A 17,850-nucleotide genomic window follows, 5' to 3' on the forward strand; every position below is an offset into this window, starting at 1 on the left:
CACCGTAACACTGAAGGCACCAAAGACCGAGCTGAAAAAAAGGACCAGCCTCAGAAGGGGTGGCTGTATAATTAAATTGTAGAGCTTAAGTCTGAAGTCAAAGTGATAAAAGCAGTCCTAGCTGAGAGAGACATCAGGGACAGAAAGCCTAGCTGATGAATTTGTACGACGACCCAGAGGATGTGAAGCCTGCCGATCTGAGGGCATTGGAGACAGATGCAGACACTGTGTCCAATGGGGTTGCAAGATAGTGTCGATCATTGGTTCAAGGAATCTGGCCAGGGTCTCTCTAGTGGGAAAGAAGGGGGCCGATTCTGGCAAGTCCCTCAGGGTAATGGCTTGTAGTGTAATGGGGTGGGGAGGGGGGAGGGTACATTGAACCCCAAGATGAAAAGCAGCGTGATTTAGTTAGCCGTTGAAAAGTGCATGCTGACGTTCACCCTGGATGATGTAAAGACAACAGTATTGAGACTCTCAAGTGACCCTTGTCCCAGACCTCTAGAGGAGCTATTCCAGGATGGAGAGAAACTGGACTTGAGAGAAGCAAATGATGTAGCTACCATTTATGGATGGGTCCAACTGTTTTTCACATTTCCAGGAGATGATGGAGTAGACTGGTGCCCGCACTTGTGTTTGAGGACACTGTTTCAGAGCCATTGATTGGGTTGAATGTTATTCATATTACCTACAAGATGGTAATTCCAGAAGTGGTAACCAAGTAGTAACCACCCTTTGCATGGCATCGAATGGGGTCCTAACTAACCAATAGGCTATCCTGTACCAGAACAAGACGGAGAGCTCCGAGTTATTGCATACGCATCACAGAGTCTTTCTCCAGCTGAAAGAATTACTACATGAATTCAGGGAAACTAGAAGTCCTTGCCCTAAAGTGGGCCATGACAGAAAGCCTCGGGGACATCTGTTTTATGCGAAGGATTCCACTGCCTATACAGATAACAACCCTCTCACCTATGAACTAGCAGATGCCAAGCTGAACGCTACAGAACAACGATTTCGGTCTTTGTGATCTGACCTCCAGGGTGAGTTTCCAAGACAATGGCGAGTCTCCGGTGCGCGGAGGAACGGAAACATGGGGTAGATTCAGTTTTTTGAAGGGTGTTCTCCTGACCCTCTCTGAGGTCTTGAGTGCCCAAAGCGATTTCCACAATAAAAAACATTTGTTCCTCGCGGTGCAGGAAGGCTCCAAATAGAAATTAGGAGATATGCCACATTTCTTGGAGGAGTGTCCCTTATGGGTACACCGCGCTGTTTCGTTCTAAACTACTTGTTCCCTGCGGTACATGTGCGGGATTAAAAGCATGCGATGAACAGTGTTCAAAAAAGCTGATACGCCCCATATCTCGGAGCGGGGGGCAACAAATTTGGGATTCGTCTCATTTCTCGGAGGGGTGTTTCACCTCACCGCCATGAGCACGCATTCGGTCCAAACCGTCTGTGCCCGGCAGACGCTTGGAGGGTGTCTTCCCTCTGCTCTATAAGTGCTTTTTCGATGTAAACGGACTGTTTCCCACGGTTAACGGGGGGTGAAAATATGGAGTATTTGTCATTTCTCGGAGGGGTGTCTCCTCACCCCGCGTATGGGCAAAAATTGGTACAGTCCCGTTCGTTTCGAACCCAACTCCTTGTCCGCCCCCCACACTCGGCTCAAAAGTGGGGGCAAACGGGGGTCCTGCTGGAGATAACCACCAGAAAGTAGGGCCTACATCCGCATTTGAGCCCCATATGCGGATGGTAACAGGCCGTTGAGGTCGAAAACGAACGGAGGTGCTCCCCTCAGCGAAAAGAGACACCAGTCCGGGATGAGCTGCTTACCCAGCAAACTCAAAACGTTATCATAACATTTTTAAAAGAGCCTCTAAAATATGTTTTGTTAACGTTAAATGTGGTGTTATAAAAACGTCGCCATGATGTATTTATGAGATATCAATGTAATATTTATGTTACATTAATTTTTTTACGATTTTTTTGTTGAAATAATAGCCTGAATGCGTTTTCGTGACATATCTATTACACCACAAAAAACGTTATCAAAACAAAAGATGAAACGTTATCATAACGTTTTCAAAACGTTTTTGTGTTTGCTGGGTACATCCACTATTGCGTCCTATCTTCAGCGGGACACATGCCGTTGAAGTCGAAAACGTAGGATGATGATCCTTACGACGAGAATGGAATGGGGCTACATCCACTTTTGAGCCTCATAACCCGTCGGGGAGTACTCCTCTTTAAGAGAGGCGACACCCTTCTTCAAAACAGTTCGAGCATCATCCTGGAGCGGAGAACAAGTGATAATCTCCATGAAAAGAGAGAAAACAGAAAATGTGTGGGGATGAAAACCCCACGTTACTTTGACCCCGGCAATGCAACGAATCCCTTCTGCAAAGCCTTCATTGCTTCAAATGCCACCGCCTTTATCCCCTCTACCACATCACTCAGTGATGCATGAACGTTTGAGCTACAAACGCGGCGGGGAACAGAACGTTGAAAGACACCCTTTCTACAAACAGTGCCTACCACCAGTTATGAGCTCCATCCGCCGAGGGAAACAGGTCGTTTCGGTAAAAAACGCAAGGGGGTGCCTTTTTAGGGTCGATGATACACCCCGTAAACGAACGATGCCTACCATTAATTTCTAGCGTGGAACATAACGTTTCGGTAAAAAAGGGAGACACCCCAATACGAGAAGGTGCCTACTGTCATTCTCGAGAATCATACGGGGTAGGGAACAGGTCGTTTGGTCGAACCCCAAATTATTACGCTTCGATGCTTCAAATGCCACCACCTTTATCCACTCGGTACAATCACTGTGATACACCGACTTTTAAGCCCCATTATGAGCATCATCCGGGATAGGGAACAGGTCGTTTTTGGCCGGGAGCGGGTGCTCCTCTCGGCGAAGGGAGACACTCACAATACGAGACGGTGGAGCATCATCCGGGCGGGGAAGTGGTCGTTGAGATCGAAAACGCAGCAAGAAATGCAGCAAACAAATACTGTTGAAAAACATTCGAAGCGGAGAAGAGGTCTCTGAAGTCGAAAACAAACAAAATGCTGCATAATATGGGGGCGGGAACAGGCCGTTTCAGTCGATAATCCAAGGGGTTGCTCGTCTCTGTGAGAAGTGATAACCTTTTTCGAAACGGTTTTTCCAACTGTTTCGAGCATCATCCTGAATGGGGAACAGGCCGTTGAGGTTGATAAACGTTTCTGGCCCTATCTCTAATCCCTTATTGCCTTTAAAGAGGTAATTTACCAGCAAAGGCCAAATCAACAATGACATATCGGTCGGTCCGCCTGTACCCTCCAAACGCATTACCTATAGTTCGATCGTCGCCTGTTGTGGGAAGGGGTGGCACTGGCATAACGTTCATTGTTTCATGCAGACAATACTCAGAGGGAAGCTGTCCGTTATATTCCAATCGTCGACATAACGTTGACATTCTCTTCTAAACGAATTAATCATAATTTTCTTTGTTTTTGTGATGTGTCGTTAACTAAAAACATATTCTTTGGAAATTGTTGAGACCATTGGAACAAGCATTTGAAGTTTATTCAAAGATTTGCAAGCTCTATGAATTCATAATAATTATTGAAACAACACTGTCTTTCGTTGAATTTGGTACATTTATCGAGTGACTTTACTTTGTGCTTCACTTCATAGTTCCTTTAAAATGAGTCCAGTCCAACAAAGGTCAAATTGTTAAAACCTTGTGAATAGGATATCTCAAAAAGGGAAACTTGAACAGATCGCGTATAAAGAGTTATTATTAGGTTTAAAAAGTGTTAAACTTAAGCTTCCTCCTTTTTTAGTTCAAAATGTATTGAAATTTATAAATGCAATAATAATCCTAACAATACACCATGATATTGTGGGGTGGGACATTACTGGTGATATTCATTAAAACTGACAAGTTTGAAGTCATAAGGGCACTTATAATATAAATACATAATCATCATATTTCTTTGTTGAGCAACACGATGGCCTGACTGCTAGATGAGGTAGTCGAGAAACTTTATTGATGTCTTATGTCTAAAGGGTCTTCCTTTCTTGAAAAACAATTTGCTTATGTGAAACCTGCACTCATCTAGGTTGTCTGGTCTGTTTAGATTCAACATTACTTTTGTGCCTTTTTTCGTATTTAATATTAATTATTTGATGTTTGAAAGTTTCTAGAGTTTAATGTTTATACTCCAATTACCAATGCAAACACATAAATGTATATGTGCTGTATCATGTTTGTGTAAAAGCAGAAAGAGGCAATTAAGAAAGAAAACCATCACAACGAAACAAGGCAATTTATAAAATAAAATAGCAAAAAGAAACAGTTTATTGATTTTGCACCACTTAAGATTAGATAGAAGAGCCAACAGTACAAAGAATCACAGAAGATAAATCTTTAATAACACAATGTATGCTGTACAAGTGCACTTTTGGGTGATTAGCCTGTCTTTCCATGTTTTCCAAGTATTCATTGAAAATAAAATATAAACATTAAAGAAGTGAAAAAGAGAAAGGAAATTTATCACATTTCATAGTACGATTATAGATTGGCAGTGAGTATATATTTAACTGTTCATGATAATTCTTGCTATAAAAATTTATCAACCATTTATGACTAAAAATGTTTCATAATTCAAATACTCCATGTATCCATAATTGGGCAAACACTTCATATATATATATGTTAATTACAAGGAATCTTGAACAACATCACTCACTATGCTTGCAGCAGGAAGTAAATAGCAGAATTAATTATACATTTATTCTCTTCAAAATTCTGCTTTTAAGTCAATGACCCAAAAAACTGGAAATTGAGACTTGAAGGGAGAAGGTCAATTGAATGCCACAGTACAATCTATAACTCTTCCATTTCCATGCAACGTTCATATTCTAGACTGTATAGCCATGTTTGAAGTTGTGGCTATGTTGAGACTATCATACTCTGCTCAGTAGGCCATTACATATCTACACCAGTGTACCGATGTACACAAAGAGAGGACCCACTAAACCAACTACTAGTACTGGAAGACTCGTTCATTTAGGCTTTCATTAAGTGCAATGGAAGGTCACAAACTTAATATGAATTGAAATGAAAATAGAAACCTCTCTTGATGCAAAAGTAGGGTGATTAAGATCTAAAAATAGAAACCCTCTCTTGATGCACAAGTTGGGATATTAAAATTTACATGAAAGCGAGAAAAAAAAGGACAAATTCTCAAAGGACGGTGGAAATAAATAAATTTTCTATTTAGATGCTAGTGATTTTAACTATGAGGGGTTCTATTCTTTACACTAAAACATCACTTAATAACTTACAAGATACTCAAAGTTATATGTAACATGTAAGATCCTATCAGATAACTAGAATAGCAAAAGGAACCATTGTAGCATGTAGAACATTACTGCAGAATCATGTAAAGTACCTGCACTAGATTGAATCTTTGGAGAAGGGGGGGGGGGGGAGTTGGGTTGAAGCTGTCACACACATGTAAAACACCCACAAATGCACATGCCAACATGACTACAAAGGTTCCTTTGCTTCTTACAGCAAGAACCCAAAAATATGTTGGCATAAATGAAAGGAGATTTAACCAGGAAAGAGAACCTACACACAAGATGCAATGATTCCTGAGGAAGTGCTTCAAGGTATGGCCTACTTTGAATAATGCAATGCAGCCTTGCAAGTGACCCCCTCTTAATCTCAACAGGTCTTCCACTAAGAACAAGCCTTTCATGTTTATACATTCATATTGCTGTTCACCCACACTGTATTCATCTTACTGTAAACCCACATAAAATTGTCTCCTTATAATGTATTTACTTATATATATAAGTTAGTATATATACATAAATATATGTATACATATATATATATATATATATATATATATATATATATATTAGCGTTGTGCGGGATTCAGGTATTCAAGTGAATCCCGGTATTGACTAGTCCTGATCACAGTGCAATGTGTAAAAAATACTACCCAGAGTAGGGAAAACAACCGGTTATTACATTCGTTGCGGTATCATTCCCGGGACATAATAAAAATATCTACCTGTTACTATTTGAAATAAAGAAATGAAAACTTTATTTCTGGTGTCTGTGTTCCTAGTTTGAATATCATTCTGATCAATTTGCGTACTGGCCTAGACCTATATATTAACGAATCAACTTTTCATGTAGTAATTTGGACCTAGGTGACACCAAATATCTAACGTTACTTGGGCTTGGCATGTTGTGGGACCTCTAAGTTATTCTGAAATTTTCGTTTTTAATTCTTCCTTCAAAACGATGATTGTGAAGGTTCCCATGAATAAAATCTTACCACATGTATTCCACCTCATTTTGATATAATAATTATAACGACTAATACATTTTGAGACGAAACCGCAGGGAGTATATCCAGCTTAAATCAATCTTCGCACAGGACTGTATATTATAGCCTAGGGTATGGTACTGGTACACACAGTGCAGTACGGTAACTTGAGATTTGATGCTGTAATGGAATGGATTCGTTTATTATTACGGAGGGTTCCCCGATGTCATCTATAGTAATCTTTGGATACATTTTTAATTTTTAAGCACTTTTTGTACGAAAGATGGATATGGTACTCATTGAAAGTATATTTTCTGCAGAAAGCAACAGCCGATTAACGATATAAATAGTTTTGTACTATTCTCATGTATGTAGTTTATAATCCCGTATTTACATAGCCCCTATGTTACATTCTTCTTGTCTGAAGTTCCAAACACGTGGTGACTTGTTGATAGTTGAAAACTTTTCATTGTGAACTATTGAACTTGATGGGTTGCCCTATTCCAATATCATGGAATAGTGGGGATCCCCCAATTTCTGTTTGTGTTTTGGATTACAGGTTTTATCCATGTGCGAACATGTTAATCTAATATCTTACGTCCAGTATGAATGCAGGATGGTGTGGGGTGCTTTTTTCCAAGGTTTGTGCTTTTCATTTTGAAAGTGTATGTAAAAACAAAGGCCCCTCATATAGCATGTTATTTTGGATGTTTTCTTGTATAATTGTACGTATATGTACATGACCTAGGCTATGCCATTGAATGTATGACATTGACAGTCTCGTAACTAAGTGCTTTGAACAGTATATAAAATGTTCAGGAAAATCCCGGTAGTAGTTACAATACCAGGATTCCCGGTGCATCACTACCCGTTGTGAGAAATTTGCACTACGGCACAACTCTAATATATATATATATATATATATATATATATATATATATATATATATATATATACACATTATATACAACTTATCAATATATTAATTGTCCTGCTGCTCAACAGATACACTGCTCAGAGTATATGGATGTACTGCTTCACTATAATCAATGCATAACCTGGCATAATGGTTCAACCTCCTGGTATACAAATTATCTGAGGTGAGCTGGCCTCACTCAGCAATGGAACACATGCATGTGGCATAATAAAGCAAGTGTCCACTCTGGCACGTCCACTGAAAGTACCCAGGTCAATGACTACAATATACTCAATTAACAGTAGTTTTGCTTATCACCTAAACCTTATGTCTAAGTTGTCTCATGTCATTCAATGTACAATTATAAAACTGACGTGACCTTCCATTTGAAATTAAATGAAAAACAATTCAATGAATACAATTTCTTTGTTTTTGTTTTTTGCAGGGATTATAACTCAGAAATATCAGTACAAAGCCAAATCTGATGGGTTACAAATGGCTATTTACCTTGCAGATGCCACAAATATTGGAAGTTACAACTTTCAACATACAACAATGACAGAAAAAATATAGCTTTAATATTTGAATCATTGCATAAAAACACAATGAAGGGAAAATATCTTGACATTCACAAAGTTGATATCCAAGAAGGCTATTTGAGCTAGTTTATGCTGAACAAAGATTACTCAATTGCAATGCTTGCTAGCCTTCCTTTAAGAGATACTTCAGTTTCAATCCTTGCATTTGATTCAATCATCCATTCAGAATTCCTTCCCATAGAAGAGGGTTAATCTCTGTAATACCATCTTCTAAAAATGCTCTCAGATTATTTCAACAAGGTGATAACTTTCCACAGGAACCTCTAACACCAATCAGCCACATAGTCAAAGTCTTTGAAGCAGCGCTGGTCTACAGCAGTCAAGGGACGATAGTCTTTTGGTGGGGTTAAAACTGGTCTCTCTGCTGTGAATTCCTCATCAAAATTACTAACATCCTCAAGGTTATGCTTTGGAGAGAAGAATAGGACAAAAGGAAGGATTACAATCGATTTATCAAAAGGCTGTCATAACACATTAACAACCAGAAAGTCACATGACCTAGTGATTCCTTGCCAGTATAAGAAGAAACTTTAGAGACAACATTTTCTAACGAGCTGAATTGCTGAGCAGAAATGGCAAGTCTTGCAGAATTGAGTAATGCGTATCTATGCAAAGAGGGTCGAAGGTCAAACAAACTTCACTTCTGCATAAGTAGACTTATTCTGACTGTAACCAACAAATGACATTCAACGACCTTCGACTTCCATGAAAAACAATGGGGATCATCTGCTCACCAAGGGCTACCAATATACAAAGTTTAAAGTTTAAGCGACCTTTACTTCTTGAGATATCGTTACAGTTTTTAATACAGTTAATGTACACATGTAGTTCATGCCCACATATGCACTAATGATCCTGGTACTACCAACTGTGTGAAATATTCAATGAAGGCTCAAGATAGCTTTCACTACAAATAAAGACTTACCAATGTGGGGATGAAAGGTGGTTGGATTTTTCTCCTTAGAAGATTTTCCCAGTTGATGTTCTATTCATGAGAAAAGATATCAAAGATGCACTCTTATTTACACTACGATTTATTTCAGCACATTTCAAATAAGGGGTTGACCCCACTTCAAGTGAGTTGGGTCAAGAGTTTTTAAACATCTCCGCTGTGTCATGTGAACATCAAACTAATGACATTTCTTAAGAATTGAAAGCAAACAACTGTTCCCAATCACAAGGTCATCTAAGATATCATCACTTGCTATCAGTAAGGCTTACTCTCTTATATTCAATCTTCTATAAACAGCATCTCAGTACCTACACAAACATCTTGCACACACCTTACAACACAACCACTGCTGCCATCAATGACATTATATTAGTAATGAATCACCTTAACACACATCTATTGCTTCCAGCAGTGACATTATTTAGTAGAAGCACATGTTAGAAGACCCATCCCATCACTCAATAACCCCATTGCTTCCCTTTCGGACCTAAACCAACATCTTGAACACCTTAGAACACATCTACTGCATCCCCTCAGTGACATTATTCATTAGTCATTCATTATTCATTATACATTATTTAGTAATAAACACATGATATAATACTGCTGCTCTCAGAGAATTTTCGTAAGTAATGACTCACCCTGAAGAAGTTTTGTCGCTTCACATCTTCTGCATCGCTTTCTCCTGAACCCAGCCTTCTTTCTGGGTTTCTTCGTAGCAGCTGAAACAAATTTTCGGAATAAGAAAATCTTGAAGTTTACATTTCAACAATGGATTATCAGACTGACATCTGTTAGCAAATTGCAACAAGCTAAACTTGGTGCTGTATAGAGTAAACACTAAGACAGTGTGAGTTAACATTGATCTGAATCAGAATCATTGAAACAAGGGCGAAAATCTCAACTGACCTAGATGAAATTTATGCACACAAGATGTGACCATACACTTTCAAAAACTAAGAGTGAGGTGTATTATCACCAACACTGCATGCTGCAAAAAAAAAGTATTTCTAAATTAAAGGTTTTGATATACATCATTCAATCTTGTTCAATTCACTTAAAGCAAGATTCAGGGTTTCTCAACTTCGACCGATTTGGCAGTATTTGGCAAGTACTTCAAATGACCTTTGACCTCCACCAAAATCAACAGGCTTCTATTACTCAATGTTATACACCTTCATACCAAGTATGAGATATGCCCAAGCTTCCAATATTTACAAGGTTTTCACAATTTGACCCATGGTGACCCCAAATGAAATCTGACCTCCACATAAAGAACAATTACATTCTTGTTCTTAATGTGGTACTGGTACACACTAAACATGACCTTCTCTTCAGATATTGTGTTTACAAGCTGGGCATCACAAACAAATACACAGACATACATAATACACACATACACCATCATGAATGCAAAGGTTATGATTATCATCAAAAACTATCATAGTGATATCACTTACAAGGTGAGCTGTGAAGTTACAATTGATGGATTTAATAATATAGGAGAAAATCTGTCCCATATATGTGAAACTGCTGCATGAGCAATTGCAGAACACAGTTCAACAGTAGATACCATATATGATTATATATATTTATTTACATCCCTGGCAGAATGGTTCCACTGATTGATCTCCATTACGAATAATTTTTCACAACTTATCAATTTAGCAACCAAGTGATTAAGATATTTATTCAAATATGTGGGGAAAAGAAGACGGTTATATTTAGCAGAGGTTCAAAAGAAATAAAGTTTTATGGAAGGACTCTATGCAAGAGTAGCTCTACTTACCCTCCTCATTATTGCAATAGCTTCAGATGAGAGGAATCGTGGGTAACGGACTTCGTCGTTAACAATGCTGTCAAACACTTCCTCCTCATCATCTCCAGGGAATGGAGACTAAAATAGAAATGAGCAACATGTTTTTTTCACAAAATAGTAAATGATTTATCAAATAAAATATTTGCTTCATACATGGAAAGTCAGTAATGCGCCTTTTATGCGTTTTACGCTTTGACTAAACTCATCCAATCAGTAACTGAATCCTTCTCAACAGTTATGGTGACAAACAATAGTACAAAAAGAAACTATATCATATTATATATACTTGCTATACACAGACTTGCATATTCTCTGATTTATCCATTTTACATTGACCTATTATGGTTTCATTCTACAGGAATTACGCATTTATCAAAATATGCTCATCAGCTGTCTACTGGTGACTGATATTAAGACAAGTTTTAAGTGACCAATGAATCAATCCTAATAGATTTTATTAGATGTTCACCTATTGTTAGCGTGGAAACTACTACACTAATCCCAATAGATGTTATTACAAGGTTCACCTATTGTTAGCGTGGAAACTGCTACACTAATCCAAATATCGCCTTAAAAGCTCCAAGGAAATGTAATCTCAGAGAAGTTATCTCAAAAAATAAAATATAAATCCCTTGATGACTCTTACCTCTCCAACCAACATCTCAAATATGAGGACACCCAGTCCCCACCAGTCCACTGCTCTGGTATACCACGGTTCTGTAAGTACTTCTGGAGCCAAGAACTCTGGTGTGCCACAGAAAGTACTGGTCTTATCCTTATAACCCATTCCTTCTTTGCACAACCCAAAGTCAGCAATCTTCAAGAAACCCTCTTGATCAAGTAAGAGGTTATCCAGTTTGAGATCTCTGTTAATAAACACAAAATATCCCGACTTGAGCTGTAAACAACTGTAAACATCATAAATCTCTCCCTGGCTTGACTATGGGATTTCATCATAGCACTCACCCATAAACATCTACTGATATTAGTTCAATTCCCCTAACACAGTAACTATGTTATGTGCAATAGGCCTACATATATTGGAAGTGACACATTACTACAGAAACTGATATACTATTAAAAATAGAAATTCCTGCAGAGATAGCAGGAAACACTCTCTTCCATTGCAACAATCTGTAGACTCTCTTGAATTCTTTCTTTTCCTTTTAATCCAGTTCTTGAGTGACTTGGTTGGAAGAGAATAGTTATTTATTAACTATAACTGACATAGCTACCAGCTGGATGTCTTTGTGGCTTGTAAGCACTAGCAAAAATGTGGAACTATGCAGGCTATCGACAATACATGTAAAGAGCAGGGTCGATTTTGTGTTCTTGTAAGTCAACTTAAAAAATCAAGAGAAGAAAGCATACCAACCTGTAAACAATTTTCTGTTCATGAAGGTACTGGAGACCTAACACAACACAGCCAGCATAGAATCTAGAGAAGATAAGAAAAACCAGAGTTAAAAATGCCCCCAGTAGTTACTTGCTGTGACAGTATATGCAGAACAAGCTTTCAAATAGTGTACTTATTCAGGTATGTCTTGCAGAATGTTACATCAGGGAACTTCTACTTGGGAACTAAGTCTTTATAAATTCTTCTAAATCATCTTAAAGTGAAGGATTATCAACATAAAACTAACAACAAGATCATTATCCACTAAATGAACCAGTGTATTCCCTAGAGATTAAATCAGTTTTGTTAAAGTTTGTCATAATTGGCTAACTCATCAAGTCTGAAACCAGAATGGATATTCCATTTCTACCAATAAGAAAATATTGAGTCTATTTCTGTCACTACATCCATAGATGATCAGACAATGGTTGACCTTTTGTTAAGGTCAAGTGGTGAAAAAAAACAATGTTTTCTTCTCTGATGACTTCATATATAATATTTGACCTACATACATTTTGACCTACATAAAATGTGTAGACATTTCATATGAGTAATGCACATATATGTTAATTTTGGTCTATGAGAGATACATATACTTTTCACATTTTGGCAACTGCTAATCTTAAATAACCTTCGACCTCCACCAAAAACATTAGGGATCTTGTACTCATTATAGGGAAGCCATATGTCAAATATGTGATCTCATGAAGTTCCTATCTTGAGATATTGTGCTTACAAAGTTTTCAGGGTTTGACATCTGCTGACCTTAAATGACCTTTCACCTACACCAAGTAAAATCTTTACACTACATAAGGCGATCATACCATGCATATATGAGCTCCTTTGTTGTTCAGGTTCTGGAAATACAGTATTTTTGAGATTTCACATTTTGCCCTCTGCTGACCCAAAATGACCTTTGACCTCCACCCAAAACAATAGAGTTCTTGTACTCATAATAGTAAAGCCACATGCAAATATAAGAGGCCAATGAAGTTTCCAATTTGGAGATATCATGTTTTCAAGCTAGGGCATCACATACACAAACGCCAAATTGACTGCATAGGTTACTTGCCTGCCTACGCAAGTAATCAAAACATGAGCAATATCAATAGAATTCTCAAACAACTTTAGGTAACACTTCGTTAGTCATCAAAACTGACACAGAAGAGACAGCCTAGTACTAACGGCACTCTTATTCATTACGAGAGTATGACTTTGTCGGTTAGATAAGACAAAAAATGGTAACGTACACAGTCCTGGGTTCTGTGAAGACATCTGAATGGATGTGCATCATAAGATCACCACCACAGGCATACTCCATCACAAAACAAACATGCTTTTCAGTCTGAAAACAGGCAAATAAGTTGACCAGGAATGGATGACGCGTTGAGTTGGCCGTTTCAAATACTCTCTTCTCACAGAGAAGACTGGAGGAAATAGAAAAAAAAGAAGCATTTACCGTCAAAATATGTAATGATACAAAACAATGGCAATAATGGAACTTTAAGATACTATGGATATTAACACTTATGGAACTATTTGTTGTGAAGAGCTGGCACTGTGGTATTGGTTCCATATAAGAGTACTATACTTTGGCCTGAAAAGTAAACCATTGGAAAATAGTCCTAAATTGATCTACTGAGGTGACTATGTTGGCTTTTCTCTGTCATCAAATTCCTTATGCCTGGATTTGAACAGAATGAAATAAACTACACATGGTCTAAAACTGTGGAGAACTGAAGGTGCTTTAAGATGATTTAAGATGTTTTCCAAAATCCTTGACATAACAAGAAGATTCTGTAGCACAAGCTAGCAGATGGGTTGGGGAGCACTTTGCTAACCTTTGACCTCTTCCAGCTCAAAATCCAGTCAGTCAAGATTGCACAAAGTTGAAACTTTGGAAAGTGACAATTTAGTGTCTAATTCAGTGAACCAATTAATTGTGGTACACCTATTGGACACAAGCACATCTAGTGTGGCACTAATTGCAAATATGTTCAAACCACTAATTTAAAACAAATTATTACATCTGGCAACACTAGCTATTTATTCATGGTGTTCAGAGTTCACTGCAACAGTTAGTTGTAGTCCCTGGTTTGCACTTACAGGAATATACTGCCTTTACATCAATAGAATGGATTAATACTAAGATTTCAGGTAGCAACCCACATTGCTTCAAAGACTCAATCTTTAAAGTTTCTCCATTTGGAACACCTTCCGGGCTGAGTTACTCAAGTGTAGTACAAATATAGTCTACTACGTAAAGGATGCATTAATAACATTTGACACTTGTGTAATTCTATGGTTCAGTATAATAAACAGTTTAAAGGCACAATAATAAGAAGGGAGCAGTTTACCTAGGGAAACCTTACCTTTCAACTTCATCTCTAGAAATAATGTCTCCCTTTTTCAAAGCTTTGATTGCAAAGTACTCGCCAGTGTTCCTATACTCTGTGAGAAGTACTTTCCCAAAGTGGCCTCTACCCAGAACAGCTATGGTTCTGAACTGATCCATTGACATTTTATTGATCCTGGAAAGAGAAGGTCAGGTTATTAATGGTTTTATATGTACATTAGTAAAGGAATTTAGAGATATTTCATTGACCATCTGATGCATGGTAAGCACTGTAACATGAGCAATTATCAAGAAATATTACATGTGTAAGGTCATACAAGACCTTGATTCATTAAAGGAGCATATTGCATTTATCTCAAAGTGACGCCTACATACCATTGATTGTGATCCTTTTGCTATTCTAAACATGTGCCAAACATATTTTGCGCAAAGACATCTTGAATCTTACAAAATTTAGTAAAAAAGGATGAACATTTTCGTCAGCAAAAAATACCAATTATCCAAAGATAAGCCACACCTATATATATTCTATCTATTAAATATGCATTGCTTGCACAAAAGGTCATGTCGGGTAGCCTCAGTACTGCGCAGTACATGTGCAATGTTTGGGTTACTGACTATCCCATTTACTCTACCAGTGTGCAAACGATAAGTATATATGTGTACACAGTACAGTGCATATAGTCCTAGACCAATGTTGAAACATGAGCTTACTATTGCGTTGAAAATAAGTTTATGGAAAATCCAAGCTCAAAGTTGTCAATCACAAATCCTGCATGACATCAAATAGACACATTGACACTGATTGGTAAATTTGAACAACATGTTAAATTGAAATTCTGAGAAGAGGGAGATATGTTTGGAACATTCCGTGGATTATACCAAAGGCCTTATGCCTTAGGACTATAGCATAAGTGGAGTCGATTATTTATTGGTATTTATACGCTTTGCATTTGCCATGATTGATTTGTTTCACGAAAGTCTAATACACCAACTAATGTTACTCGTTAGTAATACACTAACAGTGTGTACAGGCAGATTGTTATTGTCAGACCTCACATGATAGAGATGATTTGATTGGTTGGTTTTAAAATATAAATAAGGCAGGTGTGGTGTGCATGCATAATTGTTTGGGCCAGCAAATTTGTCACTTTTTTATGAAAGGTTAATGACTCGTTAACTAGGGTTCGCTTATGACACTAATTTCTCTTTCATCACTTGCAAATTGCTGATAGGTAAAACTGCATGTAAGCATTGCTGTTAAGTTATGTACTAGATTGACCAACCAAGAATTGACAATAAATGAATAGACCTCATATAGCTGATTCATCAACCTAATAGCATGCCATTCAATCTGACCAAGAAAGTGAAAGTAATTGATCATAAAAATCTTTACAGCTATTGAAACAGAAAATTATTATGAAATCAGACAAAAGGATGAACAGTTCTATCATTTTGCAAAGAAATAATCAATTGAACAATTTGTAAACCTCAATACAGACAATTGAAGTTTCACATTCTCTTCTCACAGAAAGAAGTGTCAACTTTCCTATCCTACAAAACTGTGAGACTGTCTTTGCAACAAAAGATGTCATTAATTAGTATTATTCTACGCTTCGTTTCCCTTTACAACATTACGAAAGCTTGCAAAATCAGAATCTTTGTGAAACTAAACCCATTGAAAATGATCCAGTAAGAGAAAGTACAACCAAACTGAGACTACAATCTAATTAAGGGAGTTATTGTTTTCCAATAATACTATTCCAAAAGTCAAGACATTATTCATATACATTGTCAGCATTGCTTCCACTTCATTCTGAGATACATAAAAAACATGATGTATTTAAGCCATGGCTAAACAGCAACAATTCAAACATATTTTTCATTCTGATGTCACTTTCTGGTTGGCTGTAATAACTGATTATCTTTACAAATTGTATTCTGTATTATATTACAATATTATGTAAAACATACCCCTCTTGATCTAGTTCTAAGATTGAGGTTTGTGCAGGTTTCTCTGGGACCTTTCTCCTTGTCCTGGGGGCAGGGACCGGTGCAGACTGAGATTCTTGTGATGGCTGCTGCTCTTGTCTCCTATCAGAGGTTGGTGAAACTGAAGCCCCAATGCCTAGAAAATCAAATGCTGACATTGCATCCTGTAAAGGAGAGGAAATCAAGACATTTCACCTGTTAGAATCTGAAGAAACAAAAGAACCACCATCCTGTTAAATTGTTCATAAAAATGGCATAAATCCTTTTCTTTCTTCAGGACCTTCTCTCCTTTCAATTCTGTTTTCTTCCTTTCCGTAAAGGAAACAATTGAGATCCTTACTCCTTTTGAATTCATTTTGTGACCTAACAAAAATTGATAACAAAAGTAATACTGTGTTCATTATTATTGATTCCTGTAAGAAACTATTTATGTGAGTGAGAGTGCTGGCAAAATATTACTGCTGAAATATTAAATTGAGTGAGTTTGATGGCATAACGTAACTTAATACTTGTGTTAAGTAGTCCTTTAGCAGCCGAGCCAACTAACATTAACATCAATAGCCATACAAATTTGATGATTAAAATCAAACATTGCCAAAAATTTACCTCTGCTCAATACTGATCAGACTTTTGGTTTCTGTTAAAGTAAAAGCATGACTTTGACAAATGCTCTTGATGCTAACTGCCCAGCGTGAGAATGCCAATCTAAATTCAACAAAGTATTTAGTGGTGAAGTGATTCCTGTATTTAGTTCGAAATATTTTTTGGGGATACTTCAAATTGTCTAGTTGTATCTACTTCAATGCCCTTTTGTTTTGTCAAAACACATTTAAATGTCTAGAAGAGTGGATTTACCTTTAATTTATGACAAAGAAATGATATGGTTTTGCATTAACCAAACAAACAAAAAACATTCTTATTTATATAATTAACAGTACTTCATTTATTTCCATTCTTTCTTTGTTGAAAATTGATCAATAAAGGTTTTTTATTTAAAATGCAGTATATCAAGTCCATCACAAGGAGATTCAGCAGTTTTTGTGGTCTACATGAAATTGATAACTTTTTTCGTCCATTGCTTTAGGCTTGTGATCATAAGATAGCACCTTTTACTCTCTGCATTTTCCAAAATTTTACATTTAAAATACTAAAAGTTTGGTCTTTTCTCATGCTAGCATTCGATTCCTAATGTCAGTGGCATTACAGTCCATCTGATATCAGTTCAAGGATGCAGTAATATTAATAAAGACAAAAACTTTGCATCCCAGAGACGCAAGCCACTGAAAAAGTTTGCGTCCCGTAAAAAAAACCTGCGCCTCGATCGAAAACCAATTACGTTTATCGTATGACCTACTGTTACTAATACTAGTGTAGTATCACTGCCTATACTTTGTGAATGTTGTACACAATATAGGGCCAATGGCTCAGTGCCTTAGCTTCGCTGTTTTTCAGGGCGGCCCGGCCCGGCCCGCCCCTCCTTT

The 17,850-nt window shown here is 37.4% G+C and overlaps 1 protein-coding gene across 1 annotated transcript in view; it reads right to left on the minus strand.

The window, feature by feature from the left end:
- Nucleotides 1-4,331: 4,331 nt before the first annotated feature.
- Nucleotides 4,332-17,850, minus strand: part of LOC139963746 (serine/threonine-protein kinase N2-like) — a 40,073-nt gene continuing 26,554 nt past the window's right edge. The window contains exons 12-20 of the mRNA XM_071964854.1: nucleotides 16,352-16,533; nucleotides 14,394-14,552; nucleotides 13,272-13,448; nucleotides 12,001-12,063; nucleotides 11,272-11,491; nucleotides 10,596-10,703; nucleotides 9,448-9,528; nucleotides 8,780-8,839; nucleotides 4,332-8,261 (exon numbers count right to left, since the gene is read on the minus strand). Of these exons, the coding sequence (XP_071820955.1) occupies nucleotides 8,118-8,261; nucleotides 8,780-8,839; nucleotides 9,448-9,528; nucleotides 10,596-10,703; nucleotides 11,272-11,491; nucleotides 12,001-12,063; nucleotides 13,272-13,448; nucleotides 14,394-14,552; nucleotides 16,352-16,533 (1,194 nt within the window). The 3' untranslated portion in view covers nucleotides 4,332-8,117. The remainder of the gene's footprint in view (nucleotides 8,262-8,779; nucleotides 8,840-9,447; nucleotides 9,529-10,595; nucleotides 10,704-11,271; nucleotides 11,492-12,000; nucleotides 12,064-13,271; nucleotides 13,449-14,393; nucleotides 14,553-16,351; nucleotides 16,534-17,850) is intronic.

The sequence above is a fragment of the Apostichopus japonicus genome, chromosome 22 (genome assembly GCF_037975245.1).
Source record: "Apostichopus japonicus isolate 1M-3 chromosome 22, ASM3797524v1, whole genome shotgun sequence".
Classification (NCBI taxonomy): domain Eukaryota; kingdom Metazoa; phylum Echinodermata; class Holothuroidea; order Aspidochirotida; family Stichopodidae; genus Apostichopus; species Apostichopus japonicus.